The sequence below is a fragment of the Natator depressus genome, chromosome 10, assembly GCF_965152275.1.
Source record: "Natator depressus isolate rNatDep1 chromosome 10, rNatDep2.hap1, whole genome shotgun sequence".
Taxonomy (NCBI): Eukaryota; Metazoa; Chordata; order Testudines; family Cheloniidae; genus Natator; species Natator depressus.
The window spans coordinates 60,316,829-60,333,749 of NC_134243.1; the positions used below are offsets into that span (position 1 = coordinate 60,316,829).

A 16,921-nucleotide genomic window follows, 5' to 3' on the forward strand; every position below is an offset into this window, starting at 1 on the left:
TCGACATGTCTCTTGCAGAAGCTGCAACCAGGGGGGCAGTGTGACTGGGAGAGGCGGGAAGCCCTCACCTGGCAGGCCTGCCCTGGGCACAACTCGCTGGCTGCCCGCCCTGCCGCGGGGAGCCCGCTCTCCGCTCCTGCGGCGCGGTGTGTGTGGGAGGAGGCCCGTCTGCATCACCCAGTGCAGCCCCGTTCCCCACTTTGCCCCAGTCTCCTGCCGGGGCGGGTTTCCTGCCCAAGTCCCGGGCCTTGCCTGGGCTGGGCCTCTGCCGCCGGTCGGGAGCAGGGACAGCGAGTTCCTGCCGCACTGGGGCCACCTCTAGCGCAGGAGGCCGGCGGCGGCCGGTCCGCAGCCAAGGCGGGGTCAGGCCAGGGTGCAGGCGCTCCAGAGCCGGCATAAAACCTGGCGGCGCTTTCTTCTTCCGCACCCCGTGCCCTCCTCCCGCGGCCCGTGCCCGGGGAGCCGCCGCAGGTAAGGCTCGCTCTGCCCCTGCGCTGCCCCTCAGCATCCGAGCTGGGAGCCGCTCCGCTTGCGCGCGTTGTCCCCTCCAGGGACAGGCAACCCCCCCCAGTGAGATTCCCCCTCTCCTACGTTGTCAAGCCCCTTTGGGGCCCCGTTAGCTTCTGCCTCCACCAGCACGAGCCTACATCTACATCGCTCGTGGGCCGGGGCGCTCTGGGGCATGGGGGGCTCAGTTTCTTGCCAGCCCTGCACACTGTGCCAGACCGACAGGGGTAGAGATTGGGGGGTTAGTGGTGTGGATTATTTGTGGCTGTGGGATATTTAAGGCCAGAAGGGGCCATCACGACCATCGTCTGACTAAAGTTCGTTGTTTGTTTTAGTCACTTTCTATGACGCTCAGAACTTGTAAGGCATCTAGCGAATCTGTGACTATTTTATAGGGGTTGCATAGTTCTCAATGGGAGAACATTTTACTGAGGCTGGAAGTGCTTTGGGCAGGGCCTGTCTCTTTTAATGTATTTACACAGCGCCTAGATCCCCAACTGGGGCCTTTACGCAGTTAGGCACTAATAATGAAAATAATAATAACTACTAAATATCTCATTATTAGGGGGATATCACAGACTTTTGCTTCCCAAAGCATTGTTGTGAGGGTAGGAAAGCAGCCTGAGTTTCTGGTAGGTATGAGATTTTTTGTGCTATTATTTTGTTTGTATGGTGGGGTTTTTTCACCTATGTGTGGATAAGAAGAGCATTGCTCTTGATATCTCTGATCATTATGGTTTGCAGCATGATTTTAGATCTTTTAATCTGCTATGTAAATCAGATTTTCTAAAGTGCAGATCTTGATTGCATTACTCACTTTTTTACTCAGTCCTTACTTGAGCAAAACCTCATGGCAGTCAGTGGGAGTTTTGTCTAAGTAAAGACAGTAAAAACTGAGTAAGGACCTCAGGATTTGGACCCATGTGAATGTAAGGTAAATACCATCATTTATATCATTTTGTAATATTCAGATTTGGGTGCCTGAAGTTAGACATCTAGATTGGGATTCTCAAAGCAACGTAGGGGATTTAGATTCATATCTGCCACTAATTTTAGTGGAGGATAGGTGTCTAAATTCACTAGACTCCTTTGAAAAACCTCTTCTCCAATCCAAATGAGGGCTTTTATGTTTAGGTAAACGAACTTTGTACACGCAGGTTTGAAACTATTGTACAGTACAACTATTTTATTATTTTCCTGTTGTAGTCCTATGCTATTCAATTTGAAATAGCTGATTGTTGATTTCCATTTCCCTTTAAACTGGTCTGGTTCTGTGTCGCTTTTATTGAGAGTTTGTTCTATGAGATTTACTCTGATCAGCACGAACTCTTGTGGTGTTACTGCATTGATTCATCATTGCTGTCAGGATACTTTTTTAACCAGTGTTAGTGATAGCAACAGAGCATTTATAACCATTTTGTCAAGTTTTGACATGTCAGTATGCCAAAGATGTGATATTTAGGAACTTTAATAGCACAAATATTCATTGTAGTGTATTACTTCTGTGCGACAAGTTTGCTAGTTAATATGACCATATTTGGAGTGGTGGGTGAAATTCTGTGGCCTGCGCTGTGCAGGAGGTCAGACTAGATTATCATAATGGTTCCTTCTGACCTAAATATCTAAAATATCTATGAATATTCAATTACACGAGTAGGCCTTTCTAGTGAAGTTTTTTTCCCCTTAAGACAACACCTTTGCTATAAGCAGGTGCTCACTGTAACCAGTAGCACAATCTGCACATTCAATGCATTGAATCAATTTTGAACTTTCTTTCTACCTCACTCTAAACAGAGTTTCTTTGTATCTGAGCTGCTTATAAGCAGGTTCCAAAGTATGTGTAATAACTCACTGGGAAATGTTTACACTAAACAGTAGTATGCCATATAACAAAGAACAGTGCAGGGAAGTCATCTATTTAATATTGGAGAAGATACACAAAGGTGGATGAATAGCAAAGTGAAAATATAAGGGGAATTTTGGGGTTGCAAAGCTTCAGTAAGATACAGTTAATTACGTTACTAAGTAGAGGTGATTATACCACTAATTAGAGGCCATAGAATAGGTATGGAAAATGCTTTTTTGTTTCCTTTCTGTAACTGATTCCGGTTTTGTTTATTGTTTCAACATTACTGGGTACTGTGTAGCAGAACCCAAAACATCACCTATTTGATCAGCAGGTTTTTATGCTAAATGAGTTCAAGGTCACCTAAGGGAGACAAACTCTGACTACCTTAAAACATAGTTGGCTGTGCACTGCTTGTCAATTTGTTCATGAGACTTCGTGGAGTTTTATTTTCTCAGATTCTCCACTTCTTCTTGACTTCTAGTTGGATTCTAAGACTTTTTCTTTTCACTTTAAAACAATGTAATTGCAGACATGTTTTGCAGATTAATGCATTTTAGAATCCCAGGATTCCTCATAAAAATGAAATTCTACCAAAGTTAACATAAATTAAACATGACTCTGCTTCAGTCCATGGGCTGACATGGCTTGGGTAATAACACTAATACTTAGCACTTCAATAGTCTTTGTCTTTCCACAGCACTTTACAAACAGTGGTCCTGATCCTGCAGTCATCTCCATATTGGCAGACCCTTTTGTCCATGCATAGTCCCACTGAAGTCAATGAGGCTTTGCATGGGTGCAAGGGTCTGCCCACACAACAGATATAATAAGCATCAGCTTCAGTGGAGCTGCCTGTCTGCAGACTCAGCAGACAGCACTGTTAACTTTCTGAATGTTAACTGTTCCTAATGTAATCTTTACAATGGGTATAAAATTAGTGTGAAATCCTGATCCAGTTGTAGTCAATGTGAGTGGGCCTTCTTAAAGAATAAAAGTTTTCATTCTGCAGGAGGAGGGATAGCTCAGTGGTTTGAGCATTGGCCTGCTTAAACTGGGGATTGTGAGCTCAATCCTTGAGGGGGCCATTTAGGGATTTGGGGCAAAAATTGGGGATTGGTCCTGCTTTAAGCAAGGGGTTGGACTAGATGACCTCCTGAGGTCCTTTCCAATCCTGATATTCTGTGAAGTGATGGGCCTGGCTCATCAGAGAAGATTTCCTATTGACACTGTTGAATGAATTTTGCAAAGCCTGATTAAGGTTTTTCAGCAAGCTGTTTCAGCACATAAATAACTTGTATGGAGTCCCATACAAGAAAGCTTCCATGACACTACTCATTTAAGAATTACCAACAGTTCATACCCTTGTGAAAACTTACACTACTTTACTACAAAAGGATATTTCATTTTCTGTAGCTAAATCATGCTGTTGCTGTAGATGTTAAAAAGCAGTCAAATGCAACAATGATGGAGATAGTAAATGACTGGATAGAAAATAATTTATCTTTGTGGTTCCATAACCACATAAATAATTTATTTCTTATTCAAATAACTTTACAAAGTTAAATACAGAATCCCTGAGAACTCTCATTAAAATCAGCAAGAGTCTCTTTTATTAGCTTACAAAAATATGTTTGATGGCTATGTAAATGTTTAGCTAAGAGGATAATAATTTCTGTGAAGCCTTCATTGCCTGGGGATGAGGTGGTCAGAATTTATACTGTGTCCCACACACACTGTAATTTTGCATTTTCTTTTTTTCAGTAAGTTTAAAATGATATAATTTATAAAATAACATGACCACCTCAAGGAGGTGAAGATTATTCTACTGTACACCGTGGTCGTGTGTTAAGTACATGTTCTGAATAGCTGCTGTTTTCACTGCTCCATTTTCCAATTTAGGTGCAACATAAACTATTTTAATTAATATTGTGTCACCAGAAGGGTTTGAAATGGCCAATTGAATTCTACCAAGATAGAGTCTTTTGATGAAAACATATCTTTATTGATTGTAGAAGAAGAAAATCATTCTTAAAATGAAATCCACAGAAAAATCATATCCCTCAGAGAAAATTTCTGAGTGGCAGGCTGAGATTAACATTATAAAATTGAATTTGTGCTGCAAACCTTTGATGTAATCAGCAGCTGGGAGATGGTGTTGCCCTTGCTGTGCTCCTTCTGATTGTGGTGAATTACTGTGTGGAATGAAATAAGTGTTTCTTGTGTCACTCGTTCAAGAAATACAAACAAGGTATTACTAGGTGGTTCTTGCTAGTTAAAATGGGTTGTATTGATTCCGGGTCCCAGTCTCTTGCTCCTTTGGACTGCAGAGGCAGTGCATTCATATCCCAGGGGAGAGCTGTAAGTCACTCAGCAGTGACTCCTCTGGCCGATTAAGGAGTAGCATTGACAGATCCCAAGAGGAGTCCCATTAAGTTTTAAGATGGAAGTATAGTGGCGGCCTGAAGGAGGAATATGAAGGGAGGAGGCCTTTTGAAGCAGAACTGAATAATATATGTGAGATCCTTAAGGTCCTGGCAGGAATATAGAGGACCGTTAGGAGTGAGGATGTGGGGTCGATATGTTCAGGGTTGGAATAATTAACCCAACACACTCTACCCTGATGACTAGAGTTTACTAAACAAGGAAAGCATACTTATGCCTCCATACACCCTTAGGCTGCGTCCCCTCAATTTAAAGAAACCATTCATTTGTGCACTCTCCACTGTGTATTGTATTTAATAACAAAGGACTAGAAGAGACCGCTTGGGTCATTAAGCCCAGGCCCCTACTAATGCAGACAAACCTCTCATATAATTCCATTCATGAACTTATCAAACTCCATTACAAAACTAGCTAGGCTGTTTGCCCCAACTACTTCTATAGGGAGGCTGTTACAGAACCTCCCTCCTCTGATGGTTAGAAATTTTCTAGTTTTTAACCCGAATTAATTCATGTCCAGTTTATACCCATTTGTTTTTGTACCAGCAATGTCCTCTAGTTTAAATAGCTCTTCTCCTTCCCAGGTGTCTTCCAGTCGTTATATATGTAGAGAGAGCAATTATATCCCATCTCAGCCTATTCTAGTCTCCTCTCGTAAGATAGGATCTCCGTTCCCTTCTTTATACCAGGTCTAATTTGAATTCATCTTTCTTGAACATGAGTAACTAGAATTGTAAACAGTATTCCATGAGGATTTTAATCAGCATCTCATACACTGGCATGAATAGTTCCCTATCTTTACTGGAAATGCATCACCAGATATATCTAAGGATCACATTTGCCTTTTTTCATGATCACATAACATCGATGGCTGAGAGTCATCCTGTGATTGCCTAAAACGCTCTCGTCTTGCTCCTCTGTTTTTCTGACAGATGCATCCCTAGCTTAAATGTTTACAGTATTACAAACATTGCCCATATTTGGCAATATATTGTCAATCAACTTCCTATTTAATAACTTTAAAAATATAATTTAATACATCTCTTGCTTTTGTTATAATTTTTGTCTTTTTCTGTCTTTAAACAACATTTTGCTTTATTATCATGGTTCTCTTTTCCTATTTTTGTCATGTCCTCTTGTCCTTCTCTTGCTCACCCCTTTATTTCTTTCTCTTTTTCAACATTGTGTTTCCTACCTCCTCCCCTATAACTTCTGTATCTCTATTGTATTTCCACTTCTCCATCAAATATCTCTCAATACCATATTTCTTTTTTTCTAATTTATCCCCTCCATTGCTCCCACCTGCATACAGGTCCATGCACCCACCCACTCCCCAAGCAGTAGCAGAGTGCAGTTAACCTATGTTTCTAAGTTTCATGACTGCAAACAGAGTTCGGAATGACAACTGAGATGAACAGCAAAGTTATTAGCAGCCACAGCAGCAGAATTGGAGCTATGTGTCTGGAGACTTAGAAAGACAGCACTATATTCTACAACTGGTTTACATTTGGCAAGTTATGTAATGGTCAAGGCAAGATTTTTTTTAATGCCTCTCGCAGAGAATTTCTTACTTGCTGCAGACAGCGAATGAATGGAATTTTAAAGCTCTAGAAATGATTATATTATATTCTTTTGAAAATTCTGTTAATTACCACCAGCACTTATTTCCTTAAGGATGATGTGTGTTACGGTTATAATGTGTAAGGAGCCTGTGGGAGTTGTGTGAGTACTTCACACTGGGACTGTAGGCTGCAGGTCAAAAGATACCTTTATTGAAAGTAACTAATTTTATTTATTAAAGATAAACAAAATTCTTGACAGGACCATTAATTTTTTTAACATAAGCAGTAAAACAGAGGTGTCAGGAAAAAAAAGCCAAGGAACAGAACAGAAACATGGAAATAAAATAGGTTCTTGGTTACAGCAGCCTTACAAAACTGTCATGAAAATTTACCAGCCTGTGCCTTAAAATTTACTACCTTACATTTTACCATGATGAGGAAGCTCATGAAAAAAACTAATGGTATTTTACTCACCTATCAAAAATATATTAGTCTCGCTGGGTAAGTAGAATTTTGGAAGCCTGAGAGGAAGCACACATGCTGTTGTTTTTAATCAGTTCAACCCACTTATCCCATCTTTCCTCAAATAGTTCGATTGTTGACCTAATAAAAGCAGTAAGTCTTTCACATCTCAATTCTTTTATTGTTGTTGACCACACATCTGTAGTATGCATTTGTTTTTGCACCTGTGGTAATGAAATGTATTTGCTGGCTGCAATTAATTAGTTTCTGAAAGCTGTGGCATTTATTAATATGAATGTCTTTCTTAACATATTTTAACAACAAATAAAGTACATGTGTAATCCAAGAATATGAAGTTCTAGCAAAGATACAATAATTAGAAACGTAAACCCACAAAGATTTTTTTCTGGTAGGTGGTAGATTCACTGTACTACCTGCAGAGTTCTCTTTGAAGTTTTTTATACGCTATATAAATTCTACTTGAGGAACTTTTAGTCACATGTTGAATGATGGCCTGTAACGTCTGGAATGAGGTATCTGTCAGAATCAATTTTTCATTGCACCAACTTGTTGAGGCAGCAACTCCTGGAGAGGGAGATTCATCATTCAGAGGACGATACATATGAGAAACGGTGTGCTCTGACGTCTATGTTCACAATTAGAAGGATCATTTATTCTTTATCAGTAAATGATATACTGCTCTTTGAAGGATTCCAATAGGAAACTCAATACAAAAGTTAACTGGGGGGAGTTGTTATTGACTTCAACAGGGTGTAAGCTTAGTTTTTACATTTCATATCTCTCTGCATGTTTTTAGGTTTTCTCCTTAGCATCTGAGTATCTTATAGACACTAATAAATTTATCCTCAGACTGCTTCTTTGAGCCAGGGGAGTGTTGTTGTTCTAATTTTAGAAATGGAAAACTGAAGCACAGAGACATGTGACTTGCCTAGCAAGTCTGTTGTTGACAAATGCTTTCCTTAGGGCAGGGACCAAAGGGGTAGGGGAAGAGGTGGGCTATGGTTGGCTTACCTTACGGATCTTGGGGTTCTACAGAGAAAGCAAGCTCCAGTCCCATGTGGGAACTACCTCTACATGGTGTGACTCAGCCCTCTCCTCTCTGCTCAGTGTTGAGACTTCCTGGTCATTCCCACCTCTCCTTTGCTGGTATTCCCCATCCATAAAGAAAAATCAATCAGGAGAAGGAGTCGTGAATTTATTTCTATTTGACATCCATACCAGGACAGCGTGACCCACCTGCTCTCTGGTTCCTCAAAGCCCCTACCCTAGTTTCCAGTGGCCTTGCTCTGCCTGCATAAGGGGAGCCTTCGGTTTTTAATTACAGTTTAGATTCTGTGCAAATGATCCAGAATTGCAAAAGTAAAATTGCTGAAATCCTCTAAATTATGTGATCTGTACTTTACTCATGACACAGTTTTTCCAGGTTAATAATGTTCTGTGTTGCACTTCTGTAGAACACACTGTTGCTAAGGCCTCCCTAGAACCAGCAAGGGAGGCAAGACATGGTCACTAGGCAAGCCAGAGGAGGGGAAGCTCTGACTTGTAGCTTGATGTAAGATGGTGAGATAGCCATTTGAGAGGAGACTTCTGGGCAGCGTAATCATGATGGTCCATTGGGAGGACAAAGGAAGGAGTTTATTAGGCTATGGACAGGGAGCAGGATGGGGGAGGGAAATGGTTCTCCTCAGGGAATGACAAGAGTCAGTTTTTTTTCTTGACACCCATAGACTTCTCATGAAGTGACTTTTTGGAGGCTTAAGATTCTTATCTTTGAGAATTATATAATGACATCTAATTCTCAGGTAGTCTGTTCCTCTGCTTGGGGCAGGAGTGTAAAGGTGTCTGTAAGTCACCTTTGCATCTGGAACCCTGTGTAGGAGGTCAGACTAGGTGATCATGATGGTCCCTTCTGACCTTAAAGTCTATGAGTCTGGTCCTGGCCCAGGAGGTAGCATTTGTCAGCCATCCCATAAGGCTCATTTCAGAATTTCCAGGCTCTTTCACATACTTGCTGGCCTCAGGGCTACTCTGACATACACTCTGCTTCTCATTGATCCCAGTGAGGCCTAGGAGAAACTGAATAGCTTAAATGCAGTGGGCTCTGGCCTGCTTCCCTACACACCTTCACCTGTTCCTGCCATCTGCCTTAGTTCTGGAAGACAGATTGGTGCATAGCCCCTTTGCTATCTCTGCACCAGCTGAGGAGGCTCCATGTTCCAGCAATATTCTCAGAGGGCCATTTCCATACCCAGTAAGTCCTCTTATGCTGCAAGAGTGGCAGAAAAGGGCCCTAATATACTAAGAATTAGGCCCAAATGTCTTGATTGATAGAAAACGTGTATAGCCTTTTAATCATAGTTTCTATATTTTTAATTTGTTGTTAACTGAATCTGCTAACATGGTGTTGGTACATGAGTATTTTGAATTTCTTCACTGAATATCTGAACTTCAGGGTTTTGCCAGCGCATTGTTGCAATATTAAGGTATATATTACAGTTCCTACCTCTCACTTCCCCAAACAACTAACATTTTTTTTCTCTGATTCTTTATACATTTTTGGTCAAAGTTTAATATATTTATTATGGATCCAAGCTGAGTCACTTCCTAGCATTGCAAAGAAGCTTGATTGAGAGTCGGGTTATGGGTTAATACCAAGAATCAGACATGCTTGAGTGGACAGAGCTGGTGGAATTTAATGCGTGCTGCTGATAAGCTACATGTAGCCCAGATATGCCTCTGGCGGTATTTGACTTTGTGGAAACAGATTATACCTTTTAAAAGGTATACTCTGATAAAAATCTGTTGATAAAATATAAGAAATTTTGCTTTAGGTGCATCCTCATAACAAAATAACTTTGATAAAGCCAAATGCTGTCAGACAAAGTGTATATGTGTACACAGTATTTCTAAAAAACTCTCAAAAGCAACACATTCTAACAGGATAACTGTTATGCAAAATGGAATGTCTTCTTTAGCTGTGTGTTTTGTGAATCAGATCTGAAAAAGACATTCGACCAGCAGAGGAAAAATAACTACTAAAGAACATTACATTACATTCTGTGCCTTCTATGGATCTTTTATACTTAGAGAGGCTACAGTACAAAAAGACAAGTACAAAATATTTTCATAAAATTTCAAACTTAACCTACTCTCCTTTCTAATTGTAATATTTTGTCTTCTGCAATAGTTTGGTAATAGACAGTGGATGGTTCTTCATCCATAGCAGCCTGTCCACAACAAAAAAAATGTATAAATAAATCTGTTTTCTACCAGGCTTTTTCTAGAGACTTGTTACAATTTTAGCTGGGTTTTGACACTCTGTTATTCTTGACTTGTATAGTATCAAATCAAATATCCTGGTAAAAATACTGGTTCTGATTTTCCACTTCCTTGTGCCAGTATACTCTTTTATAACTGTGCAAAGTGAGTGCAAACTACTGTAAAACATCATCAGAAGGAAGCACAGCACAAAGTGTTAAATACATCCCACTGAATTTAGATAGTAGGGACACTCTTAAATCCTCAGATCCAAAATTTGACCTATTCTAAAATTGTTAAATTAGTAGCTCCCATTTTTATAGGACCTACAGAAACACTGAACTCCTCCTGCTTGCTTTGCTGTTAAAAGAATATTCCTAGTTAAGCTGATATGATGATTACTTTGTAGAAGAAATGAAAGAAAAAGTAAAACTTCAGTGATTGCTAAGTGGATAAGCACAAACTGGATAGGAAAAATATTTTATATAAGTTCACAGAGAATTAAAAATAAAGTTTTAGAAGTCAAATTCTAAAACTGTAGTTTACAGTGTCCTTTTAAGGTTCTGGCACGAGCAACCAAATAATGATAGGTAGATAATCAACTTTATGTTAAAACGTGTGTATGTGTTCCTGTGCAAAAAACCTTACATTTAAAGGTGCAAAATCCAGCACTCAAACACTTCTCTGTTCCCCCTTTCAACAATCATTTCACATGATATGACCAGGAGAAGACATACTTGTAGGGCACATGATTTACTACCTAGAAGAATCATAACAATGGGAAATATTTGAAGATCCATGTTTTTTAGACAGGTTAGGCAATGTAGCAAACCATATTCAGATCTCTATCTTATTTATTTTGAAGACAAAGGGAGTTTTGCAGTTGACATTAATGGGAGCACTCCAGACTTCAATTAGTTTTCAGAGCATAGTAACCTGAACAGCAAAATGTATGGTGAAAAAGTCATTACGTGAATATGAGATAGCCGTTGTTCCTCAAGATTTTTGACCCATGGAAGCTACACAAGAAAAGAATTAGGCCAGCAAGTTGAGCCAGCACGAGGCAAAAAAAAACAAACCCAAACAAAGGGAGTTAAAGCACAGTTTTGGAACTCAAACTCTCCCCATATAGAAAATCTCAGAGAGTGATTATAGGGAAAGCTGCTTGGACAACCATGACTTGAGTAGTTTTTTCGTTTTTGGAAATGTCATCATATTAATCTAAATTAAATTAATCGTATTCGTTGCAGTGGTCTTAAACCCATATTGTTCCCAAAATATTCTAGTCTTTTATAACTAGGTGGCAATAATGAGAAAGTAGTAGTGTAATAGCAACAGCAACCAATCATTGTTCAGTTACCTGACTCTCAAAATCTCAGTTTATGCTCCTTGAACAGTAACATGTGATCACCCCTTTGAAATGTTTGGGATTATATTTTTCATATTTTGTGTTACTTGGAACTATTTTACCCTCTTTTTATTTTCAGGTTTTGTTCACTATGAAGACCTCAGTGCCGGCTGTGGCACTGTGGGGGAAAAAAGCACCCTCTCACAGCATCACTGCCATAATGATTACAGATGACCAGAAGACTGTTGTTACAGGAAGTCAAGAGGGGCAAATATGTCTTTGGAATCTCTCATCGGAATTAAAGGTTTGTGACCACTGTGGCGTTGTCTGTCAAATAACCTGTTGGAGTTTCACCTTTTTATTATTAATAGACTATATGTAACTCAGTTGCAATTAATGTAAAAGATAATGTGTGTGGGTCTTTTTGTTGGAGAAAAGGAATTAACCAACATAATAAATGTGAAAATAAAATGTAAATCTCACAGGAGCAGCCAGTTCTTTGCAGGCCTCATTGAGTGTTCCATGGACAATTAGTGAGCCATGGACCACAGTTTGAGATCCAGTGCAGCAGATGATGGCAGTTAGTAAATCTGTATAATTATGATGGGTCCTGTCCTGGAGAGTTCTTCTTTAAAATCAGTGGCAAAGTGTGGTTCTCTAGTTCCAGAGAAGATACCCATTATAGAAATGTTGTTGATAGGAATAAAAGAATTAAGAGAAATGGAAAGACTTACATTCTGTGAATGAACAAATGAACTGTTTGAGGAAAGATAGACCAAGTGGGATGAAGTGTAAAATACATCAGTGATGTAATTTTGTAGCACAAATATGTGTATTTACTGTAACCCATCATTCATATGGCTTTGATTCTGCTGTGTTCTCAAGCATGCTCTTGCTTCTTCTTCATTTGGGCTCAAGCATGCCATTTACAAACAGACACAAGTTGGGGTGTTGCGAAGTTGCACCTTGCCGGTGGGAGTTAAGGCAGATTTCCTCCCACAGCTTGCAGGTGTACCGAGGAGCATGCCTTTTTCAAACGAGTTAATTAGCATCTTAACAGGCTTTTCAATAATATTAGGCTAACATGGCTTCAGACCATGTTTGCTGGCTTCTTAATGGGGCTTTCCAATTAAGTTAAGCTAACTTAATTGAAAAATATACTCTCTTTTTTTTGCCCATCAAAATATAGGTCCTTTGGATTTAGTGAAGCCTATTGCTTAAGTGCTTTGCTGGATCAGATCCTTAGTGCACTCAGCCACTTCTGCTATGCTGTGTGTACTGGGTGGCAGGGCTGGGCTGTCCTGTTCTGACTCTTTTGGAGCATCTTGCACACCAGAAGCCACTCAAAATGGGCAGTCTTTATACCACAGTGATCACAGGGACTACAGTTGTGCCTTGCTGTGTGCAGGGGTGCAAAAGGCAAGTGCTGCTTACACACTTCTCTGCTTGTGCATCCTTGGAGCTGCTGGGCAAAATCTGGCCTTATGTAGGAATACAATGTGTACTGTCTACCAGTCAGTAATAAAATTAATAATGAAGGTGTTTCTTAACTTTGGATTACTTGATGATTTATACAAAAAAGTACTGTTTTAGTTAAGTGAAATAACTGCATTGCTCTCCTAGATTTCATCTAAAGAAATTCTCTTTGGTCATACTGCTTCAGTAACATGCTTGGCGAAAGCAAGAGACTTTGAGAAACAACCATATGTGGTTAGTGCTACTGAAAATGGGTAGGTAACTGAGTTTTTCAATTACTTTTTGAATCTTAAACCATCTGGCAAGGCTTAAGAACAAATTTTGCATTTGGCAGCAGACTTTCAATCCATTTTCCCCATGACATGGAAAGGTGCAGTGGTCACTTCGTACAGTAAAGTTATTCTATATGATTCCTCTTCTAAGAGGGTCTCTGCTTCTGCCATGCTGAACTATCAGCTGGCCCACACACAACATGGAGATGGGAAGCCCATCTCTTGGAATGCAGAGAGGGCTGGCAGGTCCAGAGAATCTATGTGTTGCCAAGAGCCCATTCCCAAGAGAATGAGTAGTCAGGGGCCCTATGCCTACCAGGAACATAGAGCTGTGGGAGGGCATTGGCAGGACCAGAAAACTCTTTAGCATCATGAATACTGACTCTCAAGGGAATGAGGCTATGAGAGAGGTTGATGTGCCCAGGCCCTGTAACAGGGTTGGCTATCTCTCAAGCATCCGCTCATGGCTCTGCAGCACCCTGCTGTGATGGGTTCCCCAGGGTGCAGCCTGGGACTGTGGGACTGCTGTGCCCGCCTGAACTCTCTCCAGCCTGGGCTGTCTCTCAAAATGCCTTGCTAGTGACCAGCAGCAAGCCCCTCCAGGTGCTGTGATCACTCAGCACAACAGCATGTGGAGCCCCACACATCCAGCTAGGTTGCACGAATGCTCCCAGAGCCACTTATGAATCATACAGGGAAAGGCACCAGCCAAATCCCCCCAACTCCCAGGAATATACAGTCTTGCACTGCTCAAGACTAGCAATGCAGATTATTCGGTTCACCACTTCATCAATGGAAAGTGGCCATACACCAGCCTTTGCAAAACCTGAGCAGATTTACCACACATTTCAGGCAAACTCTCTGGTAAAGATAAACAGTAAAACAAATGTGTTGACTAAAAAGATAGATTTTAAGTGATATTAAGTAATATGCAAAAAGTCAGAGTTAGTTACCAAAAGAAAATATAAGCACACAGTTTAAACTCTCAAACCTATTAGACTGGGCAACATCTAGATTAAACAGTTTTTCTTATTCCACTGGATATTGCAGTTCATAGTACACAGACTTCACCCTTCAAATGTGGGCCAGTCCCCAGTTGAAGTCTTCAGAGTGTCCTTCTTGCTTGCAACGTAGGTACGTGAAGGAGAAAGGCCCAGCATGGGGCCACTGTGTCTGTTTTATACCTTCAGTCCTATGTGCTTGGGGAGCACAAGTCCAGGCATGTCTGGGGGCATTGCTGAGTTTCCAGGCAAGGTTGAGCAATTCCCCTGGTGTGGCCTCATGTAGATGAGTTATTGAATTTTAGCTCCTTTGCTGGATGATACCGTGCCCGGGTGTTGGTTACTTTCCTTGCTGTTGCCTCTGGGGAGCTAAGATCTGGCTGATTCCCCAACTTACAGCATGTTTTAGTGACAAACATACAACACAATTCTCATAACTTTATATGCACTAAAGATATACATATTTAGATAGAACAGTGGGTTTCAGCAGTTCATAACCTTTCCCCTGATGCCTCACATGGAATGCTTTATATGCAACATCACAATTAAATGTACATGAGGAATATGAGGGTTACAGGACTCTTCCCCCAAGGTATAGAATATCACAACTGCCTCCATTTCCCTTCTCTCACAGGGCTCATCAATAACTCACCCTCACAGTCCAAAAGTAATTTAAACATTCCCCTTCTGAGGTATAAGTCCTCACTAAATAAAAGTCCCAACCGCAGATCAGTGTTTCTCTCCTGTTGAGTCAGAAGTCCCTAGTCCTCCATCCTGAAGTTGGGTTCAGGTCCTTTACTTCTTGCAGGAGTCAGTCTTGCTCCTTGCAGCTGCTTCCTCAAGCCAGCTACAGGTTTCTGTCCTGCCGAATCCTCCTACCTCGAGTGTTCTCAGCTCGCATACAAGCTCCCTTAGTAGCTACTCCAGGAGTCCATCCCTTCCTCTCTCATAAACCGAGGTCTGGCCTGAGTTAATCCCATGATTTCATTATCTCATTTGTTATTACCCACCTGGGGAGGGGAGCTGATCTGGGCACAGGTGGGCTGAGGTCCCATTTCCTCTTAAAGGGGCCAGCCACCTTGTCACACCACTCTATGCACTCTGAACTCTAGGGTATAGATGTGGGGACCTGCATGAAAGACCCCCTAAGCTTATTCTTACCAAGGTACAAACTATGCCTTGTCCTTGAACAGTATGCTGCCTCCACCAAGCGTTTTAAACAAAGAACGGGGAAAGAGACCACTTGAAGACGTCTTCCCCCAAAATATCCACCCCAAGCCCTACACTCCCTTTCCTGGGGAAGGCTTGGTGATAATATCGTCACCAATTGGTACAGGTGAACACAGACCCAAACCCTTGGATCTTAAGAACAATGAAAAATCAATCAGGTTCTTAAAAGAAGAATTTTATTTAAAGAAAAGGTAAAAGAATCACCTCTGTAAAATCAGGATGGTAAATACTTTACGGGGTAATCAGATTCAAAACATAGAGAATCCCTCTAGGCAAAACCTTAAGTTACAAAAAGACACAAAAACAGGAATACACATTCCCTCCAGCACGTCTTATTTTACAAGCCATTAAACAAAAGAACATCTAACACATTTTCTTGCTAGATTACTTACTAACTTTACGGGAGTTGGACGGCTTGCATTCCTGATCTGTTCCCAGCAAAAGCATCGCACAGACAGCCCAAACCCTTTGTTCCCCCCACCAACTCCAGATTTGAAAGAATCTTGTCCCCTCATTGGCCATTTTGGGTCAGGTGCCAGCTAGGTTACCTTAGCTTCTTAACCCTTTACAGGTGAAAGGATTTTGCCTCTGGCCAGGAGGGATTTTATAGCACTGTATATAGAAAGGTGGTTACCCTTTCCTTTATATTTATGGCACCCCTACTCTCCCAAAGTTGATCCTGGCCATTGTACTGAAAGTGAGGCTAGCTTTCATCTTAATTCTGAACTTCCATTTTTCTGGCCCTAATCTATACAGTTTTAAGTGGGAAAAGTATTCTGTTGCTTAAATACTATATATGTGTAAAAATTGACTTAGAAAAAGACTAAAAGCTTTCTCATATGTATATGTTATTTGGAGAAACAATGAAAGATCACTACTGGATGGATTGTATTGTGTATCTGGGATACGTATAGATACGGACAAATGGTCTTCAGAACCCTTTAAATGTTCACTCGACAAAACCACTGGCAACTTCTTTGGTGCATCATATAAGAGCAAGACATTCACCAGTGAGCTCTGGAAGGTTGCAATATGAAGCTGGGATGATTACAAATAGGATGCCTTGTCTTCAGCAGAGGCAAGCTTTGTCAGACTGTGTACTCTGGACTGTGGATCAGTCCTTTTACTACTTTCAGATTTCTGTCTTCTTGGATTGTGGTTAAGAACATTGCATGGAGAAAGATCAAGTTTCCCTCTAATTCCATTTAAAAATGTCAGGGCCTTTCCTCTTTTCTGTTGCTGACATTCCTTAGAAAAATGCATAATGGGAAATTCTTAGTGTCCTTTTTTGTGTGGAAATGTTGAATTTATTCCGTTAAGATTTATATTTCCACCTGCATGTATCCACTGATGTGAACAGTATTGGTCAGAGAAAAAAGGCATCATGATACAATATTTATAACGTGTTATTCTCCACCTAGTCGTAAGAAGAAAACAAACTCTTATTGTTTCAAAGCAACATGCAGAAAATATGGAAATGTGAGTGAAATTCTGCT

The 16,921-nt window shown here is 40.7% G+C and overlaps 1 protein-coding gene across 1 annotated transcript in view; it reads left to right on the plus strand.

The window, feature by feature from the left end:
• The first annotated feature begins 410 nt into the window (after positions 1–410).
• The window catches only part of WDR72 (WD repeat domain 72), a 176,147-nt gene continuing 159,636 nt past the window's right edge, over positions 411–16,921 (plus strand). The window contains exons 1-3 of the mRNA XM_074964768.1: positions 411–471; positions 11,586–11,750; positions 13,070–13,176. Coding sequence (XP_074820869.1) covers positions 11,598–11,750; positions 13,070–13,176 — 260 coding nt within the window. The 5' untranslated portion in view covers positions 411–471; positions 11,586–11,597. The remainder of the gene's footprint in view (positions 472–11,585; positions 11,751–13,069; positions 13,177–16,921) is intronic.